Source organism: Notechis scutatus, chromosome 3 (genome assembly GCF_049901735.1).
Source record: "Notechis scutatus isolate UNSWTSFEM ecotype Mainland chromosome 3, rNotScu1.2, whole genome shotgun sequence".
Classification (NCBI taxonomy): Eukaryota; Metazoa; Chordata; class Lepidosauria; order Squamata; family Elapidae; genus Notechis; species Notechis scutatus.
Genome location: NC_142011.1, coordinates 210,186,984 through 210,212,042, shown reverse-complemented (window position 1 = coordinate 210,212,042; position 25,059 = coordinate 210,186,984). Strand labels below are relative to the sequence as shown.

Genomic DNA, 25,059 nt, shown 5'->3' with positions numbered 1-25,059 from the left:
ACTTTCAGTCCCCTTTTTTTCTCAACGTCCCAGACATTCGTGATCCAAAATAGCTCCTGTTTTTGATATTCCGGCAAATACGTGCTTTTTGCAGAAGTAGCAGACAGGAAACCTATTGCTGTGCCTGCAAAATCATCTCGGCAGATTGCAAGTATTTCGCCCTGCTTGCAAAATCATCTCAGATGGCAAAGTTATTCTATATTGTTCATCGGAGGCCTTCAGAGGCCTCCACGAACCTTAGGGCCTAGCTGGTCCTTTTCTCTCAATGAGGAACCAGCTGCAAGCAAGCAAGCAACCTCAGAGACCCCCCCCCAAGGACCCCTCAAGAAACCATGGCAGAGAAGCCCCATTAACGGTGGTGGGAATTGAGGCAATAAACCCAAATGTTTATTCAAGGAGCCCTATTTAAAGTAGCGCATAGCCTGGCTTTGGGAGAGGCAGCCAGGGGTGGTAGTGGCTGCTCTTTCCAGCCTGAGCTTTCCTGGGGGGGGAGATCAAGGGAGAGGATTAGGAAGGCAAACTTGGCTGCTGCCCTTTGAAACCTGCCCTGAGCCTCCCTTGAGCCTGGTTGACGTCAAGAGGCACACTTGGCTCTCTCCTCCCCCCCCACCTGCTTTCAGCCTGCAGCCCCACGCAGCTCACCCTGGGTCCTTCCCTGCCCTCTCAGCATTGCCCCCCACCCGCCTTTCAGGCAGGCCTTGTTTCCACAACCGCAGCTGGGCAGCAGCGAGCAGGCTGGCTGGGTGGGTGGGTGGGTTCCTTCTTGTGTGTGACCCCTGGCCCCTCACCCCTTCCTTTTTTTAGATGTTCCATTTCATTTTATTCAAAGGTTAAAATACAAAATCCGAAAGGAAAAAAAAAATTCAAACACAAGCAAAAACATTCAAAAGGGAATTTAAAAAACAACTACACAAAAATGGATGTTGCAAAGATATCTTACAAGAGAGACCTACGAACTTTGGAAACAAGATGCAATTACTGGGAAAGTTCCCCAGCGAAAAAGCTAAAGAAAGATTTCACTGTGAAGCACCGAACCCCTTGGACCGGGAGAGACGAGGTTCGGGAGGGATTTGTGGTAAATGAGAAACTGCACTGCGGACTTTCTATCGGGAAACCGCAGTAACAGAAGATTAAAAGAGCTCTTTGAACTTTTAACTTTGCTGTTGTTTAACCTGTTAACTATTTTTTTATTTCATATCGTGTATGTAACACCACGTGCACAATTATTCGGCAAGGGAGCATTTTTGCCATATCACCATTTTTTATGCATATGTTCCACCTCCAAGCTGTATAAACGTGAATGCTTAGTTGGCAGAAGCATATCAGAAGCAGATCAGGTGAGGTGTATTTGTGTAGTAAGGGAGGGTGTGGCCTAAGGAGATTAACACCCTAGTATGTATCAAGGTATACCTAATTATTAGGCAGCTTCTTTTCCTCAGGCAAAACGGGCCAAAAAAGAGATTTAAGTGACTCTGAAAAGTCAAAAATTGTAAAAAGTCTTTCAGAGGGATGCGGCACTCTTGAAATTGCTAAGATACTGGGGTGTGATCACAGAACCATCCAACATTTTGTTGCAAATAGTCAACAGGGTCGCAAGAAACGTGTTGAGGAAAAAAGTTGCACATTAACTGCTAAAGATTCACGAAGAATCAAACGTGAAGCTACCAGGAACCCATTATCCTCCGGTGGTGTCATATTCCAAAACTGCAACCTACCTGGAGTGCCCAGAAGTACCAGGTGTTCAGCGCTCAGAGCCATGGCCAAGTTAAGGAAGGCCGAAACCCGGCCACCACGGAACAAGACACATAAGTTGAAACGGCAAGATTGAGCCAAGAAATATCTAAAAACAGATTTGTCAAAGGTTTTATCCGCTGTCATGCCCCTGTCGGAATCTGATTCGGAGGGGGAGGCCTAGCAGTTGACACAAGGAATGGGAGTGTGGCTCCGTTGGCTGTGGAAGAAACTGGGGAAGGGCAAAGTCCGGCTGAGCAGAGCAGGGAAGAGGTAGAACAAGGGAGAGGGAGGAGTTCAGAGGAAGACCCAGGCCCACTCCCTCTTCATCCTAGGGCATGCAGGGAGGAACGGATAAGGGAGCAACGTGAGTTGCGTGGCTTACGGGGGAGGAAAGGGCCCTGATTCCCTTCATTAGCTGCAGCTGGGAACACAGTGTTTAAAAAGGAAAGCTGTGCACAGCAACTTGTTGGAAGCAAATCATGAATTTATCTGGTCTCCTTGTGGCTTATCTGGGTTCCCGGCATCTTCCCAGCTGTGTAAGTTTTGCTCTGCTTTCAAGCCTGCAATTCTTTCTTCTGCCCTGTCAAACTAATTACTTCAGTTTGGTTTGTGTGGATTTTTAGTTAGTCTGTATGTATCTTGATTTGGACTGAATTTCCTCCACTTAAAGGCTATTCCTGGGAGAGTTTTTCTCCAGCCAAAGGTAACCTGGACAATGGGGGCAAAGTTGGAGATAATAAAGGGACCCTTCTTGCTTATCGGACTGTGTTGCCTTTGGGCCACGGCCCCTTTGGGTCATCACAGACCGATGAGACGAGAGTGACTCTTGACGGACCAGATGGATGGGTCAGTAATGGGCACAGAGCTCCACTTTGACTCAGACGCCAGCCAGGTGGAGGTGAGGTCCTGGGATGGGATGGTATTATTATAGCTGAGCTAGTGGGACCTTTTCACGTTGAAGGTGGACTCAGAATCAACTCCCAAACCTACTGCCAGATTTACAAGACACTTTCCTCATGCAGTGATTCAGGGAAAAGTCTGCATCTTCCGAGAAGCCCGTGATTTTTATGCAAGGCAAGGCTCCCACCGCACGCACCAACGTGGCCCACCGCATGGCCAGCCAGTCAAGGCCTTAACGAAGGTCAGAGTAATGACAGGGCCCCTTTCCTCGCCTGACCTCAGCTCCATTGAGGACTTGTGGGCCCTCCTCAAACCGGGTGGGGGGTTATGGTGAAGGAGAACAGTCCAGCTCTCCGAACGGTGTCTGGGAGGCCGTGGCTGCTGCTGCTGCTGCAGAAAAAGTTGATGGCCAACAGATCAAGAAACCGATCAAGGCTCCACGAATGGGAGGCTTGGGACCGTCACCGAAAGGAAGGCCCCGGGAGGAGGGGTTTTTTTTGGTGGTGGTGGGGGGAACTGTCAGAAATGTTTATTTGTAAATTTTGAGTTGTTTGTTTATGATTCTCACTTTAACAGATGAAAACAAGTGAGTGAGATGGGGGGGGAAATTCATTTTTCATTTACTTGCCCAGTAATTGTGCCCCTACAGATGTTCTTCAAAGAAAGCCAAAACCTCCCTTTTACTTTCTGAAATATTTGGGTTTGAGCTTTATTAAGCTTATTTTGGATTGACCGAGAGACCCCCAGGATCTCCCCCGTAGTCAAAATAATCCTCGAAAATACCGCTTGCCTAACAATTGTGCACACAGCATCGTAATACACGACAGGCCACTTGGGTCAAATACAGGCAGTGCTCAACTGACAACCATTCACTTAGTGACGAAGGTTAGAACAGCACAGAATGACCGCTGCAGCCTCCCCCGGAGTCACGTGGTCCAAAGTTCAGAGGCAGCTGGCATGGACTTAGGACGGTGGGCCTGTCCCGGGTGGGTGGGTGTCTCACGCGACCCCCTTTTGGTGACCTCCTGATGAACAGAGTCCACAGGGAAGCCAGGGTCACTTCACAACCGTGTCACTAACTCAACAACTGCGGTGATTCACTTAACAACGGTGGCAAGGAAGGCGGCAATATAGGGCCAAACTCACTTTAACAACTGTCTCGCTTAGCAACGGAAGTTCTGGGCTAAATTGTGGCAGCGAGCCAAGGACTGCTTGAAGATGTACAAACGTATAAATTATGGACGTGCTTGCGGGGGGGGGGCGTTTACGGCCGCAATGGATTTGCCTGGCTTCAACTGGGGGGGCGGGGAGATAAGGGTGTCTTTTTGTCCCCTGGTGGCCCCCCTTCCTGGAGGTCAGAGGCCGTGGGGCCCAGTTGCCACGAAGACGGCATTCTGTTGCTTGGGGTTGCCCGGCTGGTCGACGGGCAGTGGGCGGCCTTTGGTGCCAGCGCAAGTGCCCAAGAGACACGGAGGAGCCTCTGTTGGCGCAAAGGCTGCCTTCCCGCTCTTTCTGCACCTCGCCCGGCGGCCATTCGCAGGTGGGCGCCTGCCTGAGAGGGGGCAGAGCCCCAGGCCCATATGCTGCTGGCCCTCTGCGGGTCCTCCAGACCAGAGGCAAAGGCGGCCAACTGCTTTACCCTGCTTTTTGGGAGGAGGGGGTTTCCCTTGATAGCTTCAGGGCAGGGTTGACCTGCTGGGTGGGCTTTCCTGGGGTGTGCCAAGGGGCTCAGGCGGGTCCACCTGACCTTCCCCCCCTCCCCAAGGGCTGCCCCTTATCCTGCTGATCTGAGGGAGGTGGGTCCTTTCCCTCTCCGCTCATATCTTCCTTCCTTCCCTTCCTTCCCTTCCTCCCTTTTGTTTTTTCCTTTTTTCCCTTTTATATTCTTTCCCTTCCCTTCCTTTTCCTCCCTCCCCCCTCCCTTAATCCCAGCACAGGACCCCTGGGGACAATGCTTCTCAAGTCCATTTTGAGGGGTCCCCTGGCCCTCTGGTATTGCTCCTTTGTCAATTCGGAGGAGTATCTGCACGATCAACTCCAGGAAAACAAATTCTTCCCCTTCCAGGTGCAGCAGCCCAAAGGTAAGCTGTTTTCCGGGGGCGGGGGGGCAGAGTGGGGGGGGTTGGGAAGCCCCCCCCCCAAGCCTTTCCAGGTCCTGCATACAGAATGGGGTGAAGAGCAGCTTGGCCAGGCAACCAAACACAGATTGGGGGGTGGGGTGGATGGATACACCTGGATGGAGCCTCAGGGGGTTCAGTTGCCTTCGGAAGAGGCGCCTTTGGCTTACAGCTCAATGCCTCCTCGGGTGCATCCGGAAAATGGGCTCATTTGGTAACCAAGTGCAGCTGTTCCTGCAGCTGGTTGTGGTTTGGACACTCCATCTTTTGGTGCTAGCATAGGTGAGCCCCTCCAGACGGAGAGCCAGAAATGGCAGTGGGCGAAAGAGCTCCAGGGAAGGAGCTGGACTTTCTTTGTTTTTCCTTGAAGTTGTTTTCCTTCTCATCCCAGGAGCTTCTTCAGTTCTGACAGAATGCAGTAGAATAATAGAATAGAATAGAAATAGAATAGAATAAGGGATAGGATAGAATAGAAATAGAATAGAATAGAAAATAGAATAGAATAGAATACAATAGAATCGAATAGAATAGAATAGAAAATAGAACAGAATAAATATTGGAATGAAGAATAGAATAGAATAGAATAGAATAGAATAGAATAGAATAGAATAGAATAGAATAGAATAGAAAATAGAACAGAATAAATATTGGAATGAAGAATAGAATAGAATAGAATGGAATGGAATGGAATGGAATGGAATGGAATGGAATAGAATAGAATAGAATAGAATAGAATAGAATAGAAATAGAATAAGGGATAGGATAGAATAGAAATAGAATAGAATAGAAAATAGAATAGAATAGAATACAATAGAATCGAATAGAATCGAATAGAAAATAGAACAGAATAAATATTGGAATGAAGAATAGAATAGAATAGAATAGAATAGAATAGAATAGAAAATAGAAAATAGAAAAAAGAATAGAATAGAATAGAATAGAATAGAATAGAATAGAATAGAATAGAATAGAATTCTTTATTGGCCAAGTGTGATGGGACATACAAGGAATTTGTCTTGGCGCAAATGTTCCCAGTGTACATAAGGAAAAAAATACATCAAGAATCCTAAGATCAATCTTATCATACTAGGAAACAAATAAAACAATATAAATTGTAAAGATACAAGCAACACAGTTATAGTCATAGGTGGGAAGCGGATAGGTACTAGGAAGGATGAGAGGAATAATAGTAATACAACCTTAGTAAGTACGTTGACAGTGTTGTGGGACTGTTTAGCAGAGTGATGGCATTCGGGAAAAAACTGTTCTTGTGTCTAGTTGTTCTGGTGTGCAGGGCTCTATAGTGTCATTTTGAGGGAAGGAGTTAAAAACAGTTTATGTCCGGGATGTGAGGGGTCTGTAGATATTTTCTCAGCCCTCTTTTTGACTGGTACAGTATACAGGTCCTCGATGGAAGACAGGTTGGTAGTAATTGTTTTTTCGGCAGTCCTAATTCTCCTCTGAAGTCTGTGTCTGTCCTGTTGGGTTGCAGAACCAAACCAGACAGTTATGGAGGTGCAAATGACAGACTCAATAATTCCTCTGTAGAACTGGATCAGCAGCTCCTTGGGCAGTTTGAGCTTTCTGAGTTGGCGCAGAAAGAACATTCTTTGTTGTGCTTTTTTGATGATGTTTTTGATGTTAGGTGTCCATTTTAGGTCTTGTGATATGATACCTAGAAATTTGAAGGTCTCTACTGTTGATACTGTGTTGTCTAGTATTGTAAGAGGTGGTAGTATGGGAGGGTTTCTCCTAAAGTCCACCACCATTTCTACAGTTTTGAGTGTGTTCAGTTCCAGATTGTTCCAGGTTACACCATAAAAGAAGAAAAGAGAAAGGACAGGACGGAGGCAAGTCTTATTTATTTTATTTAAAAAAAAGTTGTATAACCTCCTGTCTGTATGCGGATTCGTTGTTGTCTCGAATGAGACCAATCACTGTTGTGTCATCAGCAAAGTTCAATATTTTAACAGATGGATTGTTTGAGATGCAGTCATTGGTATATAGGGAGAAGAGAAGTGGAGAAAGCACATAGCCTTGTGGAGGGGGGGGCTGTGCTGATTGTACAGGGATCAGGTGTGATTCTGCCTAGCTTCACCTGCTGCTTCCTGTCTGTTAGGAAGCTTATGATCCACTTACAAGTGTGTTCAGGTACCGCTAGCTGTTTTAATTTACTTAGAAGAGTGTCTGGAATGATGGTATTGAATGCTGAACTGAAGTCTACAAAGAGGACCCTTGCGTAGGTATTTGGAGATTCAAGGTGTTGTAGGATGTAGTGCAGAGCCATATTAATAGCATCATCTGTCAACCTATTTGCTCGGTATGCAAACTGCATGGGATCTAACAGCGGATCCGTGATGGTTTTCAGGTGGGGCAGTACAAGCCTTTCAAAGATTTTCATAACTACAGATGTTAGAGCAACTGGTCTGTAGTCATCCAGTTCCCTGATGGAGGGCTTCTTTGGCACTGGGATGGTGGTAGAGCATTTGAAGCAGGAAGGAACATAGCACATCTCTAGGGATCTATTGAAGATTTGGGTGAAGATGGGGGCCAATTGGTCAGCACAGACTTTGAAGCAAGAAGGAGTTATCTTGTCTGGCCCTGGTGCTTTTCCTGGCTTTTGTCTGTGAAATAGACCTGATTGCTCCTCATTCTCTGTAATCCCCAGAGGTGGTGGGCCCAATGGGATGGGGCCGGTTGTAGGAGGCTTGGCTGTTGGTGGTGTGTTTGAGATGTGAGTTGTGGAGATAGGTGGCTGAAGTTTCCTTTCAAACCTGCAGTAAAACACATTCAGGTCGTCTGCTAGTTGCTGATTTCCTTCTGCCTGGGAAGGAGGTTTGCTGTAACCGATGATGTTTTTAAGAGTTTTCCACATGTTTGCTGGTTCATTTGTTGAGAATTGATTCTTTAACTTTTCAGAGTAGCTTCTTTTTGCTGCTCTGATCTCTCTTGTTAATACATTTCTGGCCTGGTTGTATAGCATTCTGTCACCTTTTCTGTAGGCTTCCTCTTTGGAACGACGTAGCTGCTTAAGTTTAGCTGTGAATCAAGGTTTATTGTTACTATATATTCTCAGGTTCCTGGTTGGCACACATAGGTCTTCACAAAAACTGACATATGATGTTACAGTATCTGTGAGCTCATCCAAGTCTGCAGAGGCGTCTTCGAACACATGATGATGGGGGATGGAAGGATTTATACTCCTTGCAGTCATCTGGTCGTTAGCAGTCATTCTGAGAGTACTCCTTACACACACACACACACACCCATACAGTCAGAACTGAAGAAGCTTCTTGGATAAGAAGGGAAACATCTTCCAAGAAAAACCCAGAAAGTCCAGTTGCCTTTTGGAAAAAGCTCCTTTGGGACATCCATGACCTGGAGGATGGAGAGTCTCTGTGGATATTTAGGGAAGGAGGCCGTGGCCAGTGGCCGGGGTGTGGTGCTGATCTCCAGCACGGATAGTGGCCCAGCCCTCTGGCTCAGAGGTGCGCATGGCAGAGCCACAGCGAGGCTTCTCGGGAAGCCCACAGAGGCTGGGTGGGCGTCGGCCAAGAAGGTCCTGTGGGCTTCTCGGTCTGCTCACAGCAGGTGTGGGACTCTGTGGCCTCTCTGGCTCTCCGTGGCTCCTTGAAGCAGCTGGCCACGGTGGGTCACCACCAAGGAAAGAAAGCACCCCAGATCGGGAGATCGACCAGTTGCACAGAAGAGGGGTGGGGGCGTTTTAATGTTGTGAATGTCAACTCATAAAAAATACTCCTAGGGTCATTTTAGAGTTGCCAACAGAAAGGGAGGGGGGGAAAGGGGTTTGAAAGAGCAGTGCGGCAGCTTGGAAAGCGAAAGTGCATTCCATAAATGTTTTCAGAGATCGTAACTGGGTGACTGAAATTTCTGCCACGCAAAATTCTCACTGAAGAGCCTGATTGATGACTCTGGGCTATGGATGTGTCCCATTGGAGAATGTGAATTACGATACACCCAGGGGGTGGGGGAAAACCAGGGTCAAGGGTGACGATGAATTACGTGTCTTAGAGTCAGCTACACCCAGGCAGTGCCGGACGTGTCAACTCCCAATAAATCCTTTGGAAGTGTTGGAAGTTTGGCTCGAGACTCAGGATTTAAATGGGGGGGGGGGAGGAGAACACTGCCGGACGTCTGACAGCCAGCTGACTCTGAGGCACGTCATTCATTGTCACCCTTGACCCAGGTGTTCCCCCCACCCCCCCCGGGTGAATCCTGACAGTGCTCAGATAGGAGAGAGAGTTTAAATGGCCCAGGAGATTCGGTGAGTTCTGAAGGGCTGGCCCGGGGGTGGGAGGGGGGCATCCCTGGGGCGGAGACCCTTACGGGGCCCTCCTGGCCGGAGCCGAGGGCTGCCCTGACTGGCCCTCCTTCCCTCCCGCAGTGCTTGTGATGGAGTATTACAAGGACACCATCTGGCAAGGACTGGTCTGTTTCGTCATCTCTGTCATCGCCAGCATCTTCTACTTCAAACTGTACGGGGTGAGTCCTCCTCCTGGCTCTGGCTTGGGACCCCCAGGACCCCCTTCGGTTCCCCTCCAGCCCCATCCGTTGGGGGCTGCGTTGCTCACCGCCCGCTCCAGGTCTTGTGGCCGTTTGGGGCCCAGCCAAGGATGGCCCAGGGTTAGGCAGCCTGGGAGTTGCTGGCCCAAAGCTCTGGAGGGACCCGGCTGTTGGGGCAGGCAGCAGCCTCTGCCTTGGACTGCAATTCAGATCACAGAGAATCAGAGTTGGAAGGGACCTTGTAGGTCATCTAGTCCAACCCCCCACCCAAGTGGGAGACCCTACACCATTTCTGACAAACGGCAGTCCAATCTATTCTTGAAAGTCTCCAGGGATGAAGCTCCCACAACTTCCGAGGGCAACTTCTGTTCCAGGGGTTGATAGTCATCACTGTCAGAAAGTTTCTCCTTGTTTCCAGGTTGAATCTCTCCTTCAGTTTCCATCCATTATTCCTTGTCTGGCCTACAGGCACTTTAGAAAATAGCTTGACCCCTTCCTCCTCTCTGTGGCAGCCCCTCAAATATTGGAAGACCGCTATCATGTCTCCCCTGGTCCTTCTCTTTACTAGACTAGCCAAGCCTCCTGCAACCGATCGTTGTATGTTTGAGCCTCCAGTCCCCTCATCATCCTGGTTGCTCTTCTCTGTACTTTTTTTAGAGCCTCAACCTCTTTTTTATAGCGTGGTGACTAAAACTGGATGCAGGACTCTAGGTGTGGTCTTACTAAGGCTTTATAGAGTGGTATTAGTACTTCCCTTGATCTTGACTGTATCCCTCTGTTAATACAATTTAGGATTGCATTAGCTTTTTTGGCTGCTGCTGCACACGGCTGGCTCCTATTTAGCTGGTTGTCCACTAAGACTCCAAGATCCCTCTCACAATTCCTGCTATTGAGCCTGGTTTCATCACATCTATATGTGTCCTTTTGGTTTTTCTTGCCTAAGTGTAGGACTTTACTTTTCTCTACATTGAATTTCATTTTGTTAGATACAGCCCAGTGTTCCAGTCTGTCAAGATCCATCTGGATCTTGAGCCTATCTTCTTGGGTGTTAGCTATTCCTGCCAGCTTAGTATCATCTGCAAATTTGGTAAGTTCCCCTTCTATTCCCTCATCTAAGTTGTTAATGAAGATATTGAAGAGTCCTGGGCCTAAGACGGAACCTTGTGGCACCCCACTGCTTACTTCCCTCCATGTCGACTTAGACCCATTAAGGACTACTCGTTGAGTACGGTTTGCCAGCCAGTTGCGAGTCCATCTAGTGGTGGTGCTGTCTATTCCACATTTTTCTAGCTTACTAAGAAGTAGGTTGTAGTCTACTTTGTCGAATGCCTTGCTGAAATCTAAATATATTATGTCCACAGTATTTTGCTGGTCTACTAATTTAGTCACTGTGTTGAAGAATGAAATAAGATTGGTTTGGCATGATCTGTTTTTAACAAACCCGTGCTGACTGCTAGTTATTACTTTACTTCTTTCTAGATGTTGGCAGATCTGTTTTTTTATTATCTTTTCCAGTATCTTCCCGGGTATTGATGTTAGGCTGACTGGTCTATAGTTTCCTGGGTCTGTTTTTTCCCTTTTTTGAAGATGGGAACCACATCAGCTCTTTTCCAGTCCTCTGGTAGTTCCCTGGTGCTCTAAGATTTTTGAAAGATATGGTGCAGTGGTTCTGAGATGACCTCTGCCAGCTCCTTTAAAACTCTGGGATGTAATCCATCAGGCCCCGGTGATTTGTTTTCATCAAGATCAGACAGGTGTTCTCTTACTATTTTTTTGCTTATTTTAACTTTTATTTCTGGTCTGTCTTTTACAGTTATGTTTTTGGTGGGTTGAGCTATAGTTTCTTTTTGTGTGAAGACAGATGCAAAGAATGAGTTAAGCAGTTCTGCTTTCTCTCTGTTGCCTGTTACTTCCTTCTCTCTTTAGTGGACCAACTGTTGCCTTGATTTTTTTCTTGTTATTTGTATGTTGGAAGAAATATTTTTTATTATCTGACTTTTGTTGCAAGTCTTTGTTCGTTCTGAACCTTTGCTATCCTGACTTTATCTTTGCAGATTCTGGCTATCTGTCGATATTCTGCCTTAGTTGTATGTCCTTCTTTCCATTTTTTGTACTTGTCCTTTTTTTCTTTCAATTTGCCAGAGAGATCTTTGTGCAGCCATGCTGGTTTCTTCTTGGATTTCTTGTTTTTCTTTCTCAGTGGTATTGTGCTGGTCTGGGCTTCTATGATCTTACTTTTCAGAGTTTCCCAAGATTCTTGAGTTGTTTTCCCCTTTAGGATTTTCATCCATGGAATCTTTCCCAAGTTCTCTCTGAGTTTATTGAAATCAGCTCTTTTAAAATCCAAGCCTCTGGTGTCATTATGTTCTGTTGCTTGTGTTTGTGTTATGTTGAATTCTAGTATGACATGGTCACTCTCACCCAAGGTTCCTGCAGTTTCAACTCCCTCTATCACTTCTCCGTTTGTAAGAATTAAGTCCAATATGGCTTTTCCCTCTAGTTCCATCCTCTACCCTTTTGGACAACAAAGTTGTCAGATAGGTTGGTTAGGAACTTATTTGATTTCTCACTTGGTGCAGAATTAGTTTTCCAATTGATATCAGGATAATTGATAATTACTATTGTTGTGTGTTTCCTGCCTATGTTTGTTAGTTGGCTGGCAAAAAGGACATCTATTTTTTCTGCTTGATTGGGTGGCCTATAATATACGCCTATGGCCATGTCATTCTTTTTTTCTTTTATGTTGACCCATATGCATTCTAGGTGGTTTTCATCTTTGGTTTCATGCATTTCTGTAGCAATATAGTGGTCCTTTACATACAGTGCAACTCCACCTCCTCTTCTATGGGGTCTGGTTTTTTTGAATAGTTTGTATCCTTCTACCAGTATGTTCCAGTCATGGGTTTCATCCCACCAAGTTTCTGTTATTCCAACTATATCATATTTACCTTCATGTATTCGTAGTTCAGGTTCACCCTGCTTGTTCCCCAGACTTGGTGCATTTGTATATAGGCACTTGAGATCTTTATGTCTGACACTGTGTTTCCTGTCTCCATAACCTGTGTTGTGCCTGCCTGCCCCTACTTTCTTGCCACCTGTTTGATTAGTGCACATGGTATGGCACTCACTATTAAATGCTTGGTTTTGGTTGGCATCAAGGTTGATAATCTTACCTGCACAAACCTCTATTTTGCATGCACTGGTATCCTTATCAGTTTTAGGTTGCTGGGGACAGAGATGTTCTGAATCCATTAATTCTCTGTCCCCGCTGTTCAGTTTAAATGTTTATCCAGGAAATCTGTGAATTTAATGCCAAGTAACTCAGTCCCTTTCTTTGATGGGTGCAAACCATCTCTTTTGTACAGTTTTTCATTGGACCAGCTGCAGACATCATGACTAATAAAACCAAAGCCTTCCCTTTGACACCACTCCTTTAGCCACACATTAAACTCTGCTACACGCTGCCCTTTCCCTTTTGGTTCCTTGTACACTGGTAGAACCTCTGAAAAGATGAGCCTGCAGCCCATATTGCTAAGTTCATGCTCCAAGCTCTGGAAGTCTTTCTGAACAGAAAGCACATCCTTCTGCAGCCATCTCCCCCTAACCCAGCCCCCTTCCTCCCGAAAGGCTGGGTGCTGCCCTTGCGAATCATGCTCAGGACAGAGAACAGATCATCAGAGTTGGAAGGGACCTTGGAGGTCATCTAGTCCAACCCCTCACCCAAGCGGGAGACCCTACACCATTTCTGACAGAGGGCAGTCCAGTCTCTTCTTGAAAGCCTCCAGGGATGAAGCTCCCACAACTTCTGAAGGCAACTTCTGTTCCATGGGTTGATTGTTCTCACTGGCAGAAAATTCCTTATTTCAAGATCAAAATCTCTCCTGGATCAGTTTCCATCCATTATGCCTTGTCTGGCCTTCGGGTGCTTTAGAAAACTAGTTTGACCAAATAGGACAAGTTCCTAGTTCCTAGCCCATTTTCCCACTGAGGAACAGAAAGAAAGAAAGAATGAAAAAAGTCAATGTAAATCCTGCAATCAAGATCAAATGAGGTATTAATGCCACTCTACAAAGCCTTCGTAAGACCAGTTTGGTCACCACACTATAAAAAAGAGGTTGAGACCCTAGAAAGAGTGCAGAGAAGAGCAACCAGGATGATGAGGAGACTGGAGGCTCAAACACATGAAGAACAGTTGCAGGAACTGGGCCTGGCTGGTCTAGGGAAGAGAAGGACCAGGGGAGGCAGGAGAGCAGCCTTCCAATACTTGAGGGGCTGCCACAGAGAGGAGGAGGGGGTCAAGCTATTCTCCAAGGCACCCGAAGGCCAGACAAGGAATAATGGATGGAAAGTGAACAAGGAAAGATTCAACCAGGAAATAAGGAGTAATTTTCTGACATTGAGAACCATCAACCCCTGGAACAGAAGTTGCTTTTGGAAGTTGTGGGAGCTTCATCCCCGGAGGCTTTCAAGAAGAACCTGAACTGCCATCTGTCAGAAATGGTGTAGGGTCTCCTGCTTGGGCAGGGGGCTGGACTAGATGACCTACATGGTTCCTTCCAACTCTGTTAATCTGTATCTGTAAACAAAAGATTTATCCAGGGTTTCCAATGGTTCCTTGGGAATCCGACTGGGTAAATTCTTCTTCCTTGGTGCTCTTCGAGTTTAGTGGTTTTCTTCTAGATCTTTCATGACCCAAACCTAGGTAACATCCGATACAGATTAGGGACCTTGAAGGTCATCTAATCCAACCCCCCCACCCCAAGCAGACCTTACACCATTTCTGACAAATGCCAGTCCAGTCTCTTCTTGAAAGCCTCCAGTGGTTGACTGTTCTCACGGTCAGAAAATTCCTCCTTATTTCCAGGTTGAATCTCTCCTGGTTCAGTTTCCATCCATTGTTCCTTGTCTGGCTTTCGGGGGCTTTGGAAAATAATAGCTTGAGACCCCTTCCTCCTCCTCTCTGGGGCAGCCCCCCAAATATTGGAAGGCTGCTCTCCTGTCTCCCCTGGTCCTTCCCTTCCCTAGACCAGCCAGGCCCAGTTCCTGCAACATTGTCAGTGCTGTGGGGAGGGGGAGGAGGAGGATTTCCAGGGTCCCTGCACACACCAGGGCTTCCCAGCTTTCCCTGCCTCCCTACTGGGGACCAAGGCAACCCCCTTCCCAGGAAATCCGCCTGGTGCTCTCTCCGTTTGTTCGTGAGCTCCTTCCGTCTTGGCTGGACCGAGGTGGGGATCCCTCGCGGAGACCCCGAAGGCCAAGGGCGCCCCTCCCTTCCCTTGCAGGCCCATCAGGACCTGTCGAGTTTCTTCATCTTCAGCATGGTGTCCAGCTTTTGGGTCCTGGTCAGCAACCTCTGCAAACGCCGTCTGATCATCAACCACATCCGCCAGTACTACCAGTTCTACATCCGAGGCATCCTTTGGCACGAGGGGCCCCTGCACCAGATCTACGTCCGGCTGGTCAGCCAGCGAGATGGTACCAGCCCGGGATCAGGAGGGGCCTGGGGCCCTTGCGCCCCCCCCCTCCTAGGGCGAGGCCCTTTTCTGAAAGTCCCCTGGGACGTCAGCCTTTCCCACCCAACCCTCCCCCATCTTGGCTTCCCTTTGGGTCAAGAGTTGGGCGGCTCCTGGCAGGAAGTGGCCACTCTGGACTCCAAGTTGCGCCGCAAAGTGTCTGGCCGAGGCCTCCAACTCCCCAAAAAGCCAGCCCTAGAAAGAGAGGAGGTTTTTGGGGAATCTAAGGCATCACAGCCAAGGCGATGTTTTGGGCCTGCAATACTGAGCAATACATGAAGTTTGCTTGTGGTCGGGTTTTGCACAACGGGCTCAACTGAGCCGTGGAAGACCAAGTACAACGGGCTAAGCTTTGTGAGCTGTTGGATTGTTTTCTTCATTTATGGCTGGTTTAATACGAGAGTCTCCAAGCTTGAGAACTTTAAGGCTTGTGACAGGGGTGGGCTGCTGGGGGCTCAGAGAGCCCCCAATAGCCTCAGAAAGACAAGCAGCCAGGGAAAGCTCTTCATTACTCCCACAATCATTAAGCTGCCACACCTCCAGTCAGTGAAAGGGGCTTGGATGCCTCTGAAGGGTCTTGGTGTCTTTGACCAAGGGGTGGCTGAGAAGACCTTTGCTGGGAAGCATGGAACCACCTGTCAAAGGTCCAGGGCCATCATTTTCCTCTTCCTCTTCCAGCCCATGGAAAGCTTTTCTACAGCCTCATCATCAACGGGTACCGCCTGGAGGTCCTCACCCTGGTCCGTTTGACCAAGAACCATGAGGTGAGAGCTGGGAAGAAGCAGGAGGACCAGGGGAGGGGCTGCTCCCTGGGGCTGCAGGAGGGTCAAGGCAGAGGGCTGGAAGTCCATCTCCTCCCCGATCCTCCCAGCATCCGGCAAGCTGGCCTCGCTCCATCCTGAAGGATGCGCCATTTTGGGTTGTGGAACCTTCCTCCATCTGACTGACCATCCATCATCATTATCTCTATCTAATCTATCTATCCATCTCTATCTTTCTGTCTATCTATCTACCATCTATCTGTCAGTCTGTCTGTCTAATCCATCCATCTCTATCTACCCTCTATACCCATCCATCCATCCAACCATCCGTCTCTTTCTCTCACTATCATCTATATCCATTTCTTTCTATCTATCTATCTATCTATCTATCTATCTATCTATCTATCTATCTATCTATCATCTATCTATCTATCTATCTATCTATCTATCTATCTATCTATCTATCTTTCTATCATTCTATATCTCTATCTATCATCTATCTATCATCTATCTATCTATCTATCTATCTATCTATCTATCTATCTATCATTCTATATCTCTATCTATCATCTATCATCTATCTATCTATCTATCTATCATCTATCTATCTATCATCTATCTATCTATCTATCTATCTATCTATCATCTATCTATCTATCTATCTATCTATCTATCTTTCTATCATTCTATATCTCTATCTATCATCTATCTATCTATCTATCTATCTATCTATCTATCTATCTATCTATCTATCATTCTATATCTCTATCTATCATCTATCATCTATCTATCTATCTATCTATCATCTATCTATCTATCATCTATCTATCTATCTATCTATCTATCTATCTATCTATCTATCTATCTATCTATCTATCTATCATCTATCTATCATCTATCTATCATCTATCTATCTATCTATCTATCTATCTATCATCTATCTATCTATCATCTATCTATCTATCATTCTATATCTCTATCTATCATCTATCTATCTATCTATCTATCATCTATCTATCTATCATTCTATATCTCTATCTATCATCTATCTATCTATCTATCTATCTATCATCTATCTATCTATCTATCTATCTATCTATCTATCTATCTATCTTTCTATCATTCTATATCTCTATCTATCATCTATCTATCTATCTATCTATCTATCTATCTATCTATCTATCTATCCATCATTCTATATCTATCTATCATCTATCATCTATCTATCTATCTATCTATCTCTCTATCTATCATCTATCTATCTATCTATCTATCTATCTATCTATCTATCTATCTATCTATCTATCTATCTATCATCTATCTATCTATCTATCTATCTATCTATCTATCTATCTATCATTCTATATCTCTATCTATCATCTCTTTCTCTCTCTTCATAAAATTTATTTGCCACCATCTCATATCCAGTGACTCTGGGGGCTTACAACATAAAAAAAATGCAAAAACATTAAAATCATCCATTATAAAACACAGCAGATAAAAAAGCATTAATATATGTTCCTAGCAGGCTGGACCGCAACTCCCATGCTCCCCAGCCAGCAGGGCTTGGGCAGGTTCCTTCTGGGATGTGAGTGACAGAGATTACGTTTAGGGATGTGGTCAAGCAGATTGCCAGCCTTTGCCCTCCGTCCTTGCTTCCTCCCCCCTCCCCCGCCCGTCCTTGGCTCCAGTTGGAAAGCCCCCTCCCCCCCCCCAGCCCTGCATCCCCCTGGGAGGAGGGGGCTCCTCACCCCTGGGCCAGCCTGGCCCTGACCATCCCAACGGCAGGCGAGGGACCATTCGTTTAGCATCCACCTTTCTCCAGCCGGTCTGTGCATCCACCCACAGGAAGAGAGAAAATCCTTTCCTGCCCCCCCCTTCCATGGGGCCCCTCCTGAGTAGCCCCCCATCTTTGCCCCCCATTGCCCTTGGCCACACCTTTCCCGAGAGACTTGTGTCCAGGCAGGCTGTAAAGGGACTCAGGAGAGTGTCCGGCTGGCTCTGGCCATCTTGCTGGCCCGGGATCTGCCCGCTCCTGCGAACCCCAAATCTCAGCACCCCATCCTTCTGGAAGAGGCCCCCGCTTTTCAGGCTTTTCTGTGGCTTCTAGGCTGTTGGGAATGACCTCAACCGATTTACCCAAGGATCAGCCCTTCCTTTCCTTCCTTCTTCCTTCCTTCCTTCCTTCCTTCCTTCCTTCCTTCCTTGCTTCCTTCCTTCCTTCCTTCCTTCCTTCCTTCCTTCCTTCCTTCCGGTATCTGGAGACAGGTGAGCCTTCCTGTCTGCCTGGCCTCCTGGCCTGTGTTTTGCCCCCTCTGAACCCAACCACACGCTAGTGGCACAGGCTGGCACGCTTCCCAGTTCAGAGGGGGTCTACTGGTCGCCAGATGGGGAGCCAGAGGGACGATTCTGGTGCCCTTTAAAGTAGACTTTTGCCTTGGGCTCGTTTTGTCTTGGGACAACCCGTAGCTTGGGCGGACGGTGTTCTCTTCGTCATCTTCATCTCCAGTGCCTCCTTGAGGAGACCCCCCCCCAAAAAGCCAGTCTTATCCCGTTTTGGATTCTGCTTTTCCAAGAGTCCCAGTAAAGAGGGAAGAGACGCCACCCGGGGGCAGTCGCGGCTCCAAAGCAGGGGTCCTCAAACTTGGCCACTTTAAGACTGGTGGGCTTCGACTCTGGCTGGAGCTGGCTGGAGAATTCTGGGAGTTGAAGCCCCCCAGTCTTAAAGTGGCCAAGTTTGAGGACCCCTCCTCCAAAGGAAGGGTGGGGAGGTATGCTGGCTGAGGAGCGTGAAAACTGTAGTCCAAGCATGCAAGTAAGCGCAGGGGAAGGGATAACCCAACCCATATGGCCCTCCTGCTGCAGGGATCCGGGGGCCTCCCTCTGGACAGCCGAAGACACTGAACACAGAAGAAGCTGCCGGAGGAGGGAGGGGGCCTAGAGAGGAAGGAGCTGGAGTAGGACCCCCTCCCTGTGTGTCTGGCCTGGCTTCTACCGCTAGAGAGACATGGTGGCGCAGTGGTCAGAGTGCAGTATTGCATGGAAGACTCTGCCCACTGCCAGGAGTTTGATCCTGACTGGCTCCAGGTCGACTCAGCCTTCCATCCTCCCGAGGCCACTAAAATGAGGAGCCAGATTGTTGGAGGGGCAAGAGGCTGACTTTGTAAACTGCTTAGAGGGGGCTATAAAAGCACCGTGAGGCGCTATATAAGTCTAAGTGCGATGGCTACTTGGCTCTGACTTCTTTCTCTCCCCCCGACAACAGCTGGTCGACAGCCTTGGACGCCGCATCGCCCGCTACTTGAACCTCAACTTTTTCGACGCTGAGGACATCTCCACACTCCACGTCATCCGCCATTTCCCCCCCGAGCTAGAAGATGAAGATGAAGATGAAGAGGATTCTCTGGCTGTGTAACGCCTGTAAGATGCCAGTCAATTAAAAGGTTGGCCTCCTTGTTGAGACGGGTCCCCTCTGGTTCCCTGTATCCCAATGGGCCTCCAGACCTTGACAGGTGTGAACAACGAGCCCTGCCCAACACCGTGAAATTTAAGGTGGAGAAAAGCAGGGTTTTATAACTGGGCAGGAAAAACCAAAGGGACAAGTACAGATTAGGCGAAATGTGACTCAGAAATAGGAACTGGGAGAGGAACCTGGGAGTCCCGATGGATGATCCCACAAACACGAGCCAGCCGTGTGCGGCAGCAGCCAAAAAAGCCAATACAATCCTGGGTTGTATAAACAGAGGCACAGAATCAAAATCAGGTGAAGTTATTCATGCCGCTTTATAAACCCTGAGTAAGGCCGCACTTGAAATGCTGCATCTAGTTTTGGTCCCCATAAAAGAGGTTGAGACTTTGGAAAAAGGGCAGAGAAGAGCAACTGAGAGGATAGAAGGCCTGGAGGAAAAAAACAAAACATGATGAACGGCTGCAGGATTTAGGGATGGCTAATCTAGAGAAAAAAGGGACCGAGGGAGACATGAAAGCAGGATTCCAGTGTTTGAGGGGCTTCCACAGAGAGGAGGAAGGGGGCCGGGGGATTCTCCAAAGCCCCAGAGGGCAGGACAAGGAGCGATGGGTGGAAACTCATCAAGGAGAGAAGCAACCTGGAATTGAGGAGGAATTTCCTAAAGGTGAGGACAATTAACCGATGGAACTGCCTGCCACCAGAAGTTGTGGGTGCCTCTTCATCCCTGGAGGTTTTAAGGAAGAGGCTGGACAGCCACCTGTCTGGAATGGTGTAGGGTCTCCTGCTTGAGCAGGGGGTTGGACTAGAAGACCTCTGAGGTCTCTTTCGATTGATTAACTGAAACCTACAGGGTGGCTCTGGAGGCCCAGCAGCCCCTGGAGCCTCTCGTGATCCTGAGGCCGTCCTTGCAGGCCGCGGCCTCTGCTGCAAAAGACCAGGAGCAGGGAAAGTAATGGGGAGGGGCTCTCCCTCTGCAGTCCCTGGGGGGTCTGGGGGGCGACACTGCAATAGATGCTCCGCCCTTTCCTAGCTCAGGGTCCCACCCTGGACAGCCTGACCAGGCCCAGAAAAAAAAAACCAGGAGGCGGTTCCAGGCTCTGCCAACCGAGATATCCTTGGAAGGCGCGGCACAACCAGCTCAGGATCAGGGGCAGGGCGTGACCTTCCCCGCCTGCAGGTGGGGGAAGCCTCCCTCGACCCCCCACCCACAAACGCCCGGCGAAGCAGCCGGAACCGGTTCCGCGCGCGGCCACGAGGTGGCGCTGCTGGCTCGCCTTCGCTCTCGCCCACCGGCGGCCTCCGCGGGGCAGCCCAGCCCAGGCGGCTGAAGCTCCCGGGGCGGTCACGGGGCGCAGCGCCCGGGCTCCCTCCTCGCAGGGAAAGGAGCGCAGCGAGCCTTTCCGAGCCCCTCCGCCGCTGCTTTCGGGTCCGCCGCCCTCGCCTGGGCCCCGCGCAGGGCCGGCTTGGATCGCCCTCCGCGGGATTTGCGTGGCTGATGGGGGCCCATTCCTGAAACGGGCATCTCTCAACCCCCCGCCCCTTTAGAGCTCCCGGGGGCGGGGAGGAGGGCAGGACCATTTGGCGGGGGGTCTTTCCCAAATGGGTGGGGAGGGGCTCGGTGCCTCCTGCTTCTGTCGCCCCTTTTCAGGTGGGCGAGGGTTTCGAGCAGGCGGGGGGGCGCGGCTTCTCCCTCCCCCGTAAGCAGCTGCTCTTTGCCCGAGGTCCGCCTAGAGCTCCCCCCTCCGCCGGGTAACCTCACGCCCCTCTTTGCTCCAGCCTACCTTACAGGGTTGTTGTTGAAAGGTCGCTTTCCCTGCTGGAGGAGCTGCTGGAGGAGCGAGGGGAGAGGAGGAGGGGCCCCGTGGCCCTCTGCGCCCGACTCCCACGGCAGAACCCCGCCCCCCCGCCTGGGCTCCCCCGGGCGCCTCCCCACTTCTCCCCTTGCGCCGCGTGGCTCGTGTTGCGAGTGTTGCTTCCAGGAAGGGGGCGACGTGAGCCCCACCCCGCCTGGCTTTGCGCGAGGGCGGCCAAGGGGGCGCCGAGCCCGGGAAGGGCCCCGCCGAAGCTGCCGGGCCAGCACAGCGGCCGGCAATCCCCGCAGCAGAGCGTGGCGTTTCTGGCAAAACTTCCCCGGGATCCAGGCGGCCCTTTGGATCGCAACCAAACTGCGCTCGGCCGGCCCGGGGACGTCTTAGCTCGGGTCGGGGGCCTGTTGCATTCTCACGACCGGCTGACTCTTGCACGCTCCTCGAACCAAACCGGCTGCGCTCGCGGGATCAGCCAGTGCGCCCCAGGGAAGGTGCCACGCGCGTGGGGAAAAGGAACTCGGATCATTAGCACGTGCGAATGCAGTTCTGCGGGTTACTTGCGTGGTGCACAAGACGAAAAGGGGCGAAACTCCCGGGTCAGAGTCTTTGCGGGGCTGCGGAGGGCCGGGCCCTTCGGGCCACCTCCCGTCCCCCCGTCCCTCTGCCGGGCCAGTCCCCGGCCGCTGCAGCTCTTCCCCCGGGGCTGCGGGCGACCCCTCCCCGACGGGCTCTCGGAGCGAACCATGCCGGCCGCGCAGCCCCCAGGCGGCTTTCGGGGGGGCGAGTGGGGGCATCCCTGGGGGCGCTGATCTCTCCCCTTACCGCTTCGTTTGTGGCCGGGCGGGGAGGGGCGCGAGAGTCCTCTGGCTCCTAGCGCCGGCTGCCTAACAGCGTGCCCTTGACCGCGTCTTTTGCGCAGAATGGGCTTTGTAGTCCAGGAGGCCGGAAGCGGGAGGTAGAGCCCGGTTCGCCCTTCCATTCCGCCCCCCCGGCAACAAAGCCTTTTGGCCGGGGCCCCTTGTCAGCTCCGGGCGACCCAGGAGCCCCCAAAACTCGGGGTCCTGGGCGTGGGGTGGGGGTGGCCCCGGAAAACGCTTGAGCCCGGGGTGGCCCATGGCAGGAGGAGCAGGGAAGCGGCGTGCTGGTGGGGGGTCTGGTTCACAAGCAGCATTTCAGATTCAAATCCCAACGTCTCCCCCCCCATTTAATGCAGCCTGGTTGTATTCGAACTGCGTTCCCCCCGGGGGCCAATTCAGGTGGGGGCACGACTGCCAGTCCAAGCGCTCCATACACACTCGCCCCCTCCCCATTCTTGGCCGAAGAGGCAGCGGGCAGAATCGGCCGCCCCCTGGCCTTTGCTGCCCCGGGGGGGAGCCCTGGGAGAAGCGGCTGGCAGCGGAAGCTCCTCTTTGGGTGATCTTGCAACGCGGGTGGGGGTGGGGGTGGGGGAAGTGGCGGCCAGGGCGCCTGTCCTTGAGGCTGAGGCTTTGGGGAGGGGTCGCTCCTGCCGCAGGGACAGAGTGGAAGTGACCGGGACCGAGCGACCCCCCCACTGCCCCCTCCCTGCTTGCAAAAGACTTGGTGGGGCTCCTTTCCTGCCCTTCCTGAATCTGGAGCACAGAAGAGCTGAAATGCACCAATGCGCCTTGGTGGTTCAGTTCTTAATTGTGGCACACTGCTGACTTCATCAGATGCAGAAAGAAAGCACTGCAGCGTTTCTCTGCCCCGTTCCTCCTTCCCTCTGCAGTTTCCTCTCTTGCCTATTTCTATTTATTTATGCATCATATCGATATTTATCTGGTATGATATTTCCAGACTGTCCCAGTTAAAAAAGGCGGGGAACCCTGCGCATTACTGATGAAAGCAGAAAGGAGCCGTCAGGTGACAGCGTCCATGGGATGATAGGATCAACAATGCCACGCAGGGAGAGGGCCAGGCGCCATCACTGCAAAGTCAAATGGACATAAAATGGGATTTGGGGCCAACCTCGAGGAGGGGGCAGGGGGGTTGTGGTGGGGCTGGGCTGCTCCCAAGAAGGCCTGTCTTTTGGCCTCCTTTCCCCCCAATACAATTAAGGCACCTCCTTTTGGGGGGGGGAACCCCCCCCCAACTTTTGCACAGGTGTTCCCGGTCTCCGGCATAACGCCAGAGAAGTCACTGGAAGGCCAAATCACGAAACTCTGCCTCGCTTATTTTGGCCATGTCGGGAGGGGGAATTCACTGGAGAGAGCAAATGGTGTTGGGGTGAAGGGAAACCGGGCCGCCAAGGGACACTATGGCTGTATACCCTCCCAGCTGGCACCAGCCAGAGCAACAGAACCGGCTCAAGATTGGAGGAGGTGAAGAGAGCGCCTGGCAGACAATCGGCAAGACTCGAACTCCACTGAAGGGGTTATGCCAGCATCATCCCGGCAGAGCTGAGCCCTGGGACGAAAACCTGAAGGGGACACCAACCCCCTTACTGCTGCCCCCAGCTGCATGCCCTGACCTGGCACCTCCCTATTTAACCCAGGTAAATGGGACACCTGCAGCCTGTGGATCTGACTGACAAGTAAAAGGTGGGGGAGGGGAATCCAATAAAGCCCAAATGTTATTACAGCCGCTTCCTTTCCCACGCAGAGCCACGAATATCCGTTCCCTGCCTCAGCTCCTCTGAGAAATACTGTAGATTCACCTCATCAGGTAGAAACAGAATAAAACTCTGCTTGAAAAAAATAAGAAAGGCAACGTGCCATTTTATTTCTAAATACTGTAGTTGCATGCAAGGTTTTCAGGAGGAGATGCAGAGCTATCTACATTAATTAAAAAAGGAATCCCTGCAGATTTTGCTCCATTAATGGTTGCCAACTCGAGGGAGTGGCGCTCAACTCCATCTCAAGGCTATTGAGACCCCGCTGTCCGAAGGTGTTTCTGTGATCGTGTGGCCAGCGTGACGTTGCAGAGCGTCGTTACCTTCCCACAAAAGCGGCACCTATTTATCTACTCGCACTTGCATGCTTTCAAACTTCTACGCTGGCAGAAGCTGGGGTCAGAATGGGAGCTCACCCCCTCACATGGCGCTTGGGACTCGAACCTGGACTGCCGGCTTTCCAGCTGACAAACCCAGCAGTGGTGCCCGATATGTATTATTCTACACACAATCATTTTTAATAATATACAACAACATGACATCAGAGCTGCCAATTCTTTAGCCGATGTTGGCTTACATTTGCATTGAATTTTTCCCCAAGAACCAAGGATGGTGAAATCCATGTGCAGTTCCAAGCACCGGGGTCTTTTGCAATCGACAGATGGAAATGTTGTCCATGCCCAGATTTTCTAAGTGCTGTCTAAGATTTTCTGGTAGGGCACCCAGGGTGCTGAGACCACCATAACTGGTTAATGCCAGGTGCTTCCAATGTTGATTTTCAGATCTTGAATCTTTGTGATCTTCTCCAATTCTTTGACTTCTACTATCCTCTGATATTGCCGCATCAATTATCCACATTTTCTGCTTTTCAACCACTGTTAAATCTGGAGGGTTAAGAGCTGAGAACTCACCAGTTTGTACTCAGAAATCCTACAATACTTTAACCTGCTCATTATCACTATATTATTATGGTTTGTCACACAGGCAGCCAGATGTTCAGACTGGATTGGGCAATATTATGCACCCATTGAACTCTTTCCGAAGGGTAGGCAGAGGTCGTTGCAGGATATAAGCTTATTATTTATTAAATTTAATATAACTGCCAATTCTAGTGGAACTCTGGGCAGTTTACAAACTATAATGAATAATTAAAACAATTAAAAATATAAACAAAATGAAACAAAACAGTGCAGACTCAGAACTACCACTGAAATAAAACTCGGCAAGTTAATGGAAGACAGACATGGGAAAAGGTAGAATTAATATAGTCAGTGAGGAATATCGATTCTCTCCTACTTTAGAACAGGCCGGTTTAAATCTGACGTGTCAATTTGTACAAAATGCACAAATACGGATTCTGTGGATGTCTATGGAGATTCTCAGCAGAGGGCTGTTCAGTTTTGACATAAATGGCCTCTTTGACCCCTCTTTCTAACCAGCCATTCTCTCTCTGTCCAAAATATGGACTTTGTTCTCTTCAAAAGAGGAACCGGTGTCTTTTCCATGCAGATGAGCTGCTGAATTTAGTCCTGATGGGTTTGTTCTCCTACATTGGGCCAGCCGTTTAGGAATTCTGCCAAAATCTGTGTGATTCTGTAGGTTAT

The 25,059-nt window shown here is 49.6% G+C and overlaps 1 protein-coding gene across 1 annotated transcript; it reads left to right on the top strand.

Annotated features, from left to right (window-relative positions):
- Positions 1-4,585: 4,585 nt before the first annotated feature.
- On the top strand, positions 4,586-18,964 carry CATSPERQ (catsper channel auxiliary subunit theta). The gene is made up of 6 exons (XM_087960095.1): positions 4,586-4,715; positions 9,157-9,247; positions 13,557-13,569; positions 14,558-14,750; positions 15,467-15,552; positions 18,815-18,964. Exons 1-6 carry the CDS (start codon positions 4,586-4,588, stop codon positions 18,962-18,964), a joined length of 663 nt encoding a protein of 220 aa, XP_087816221.1.
- The last annotated feature ends 6,095 nt before the right edge of the window (positions 18,965-25,059 follow it).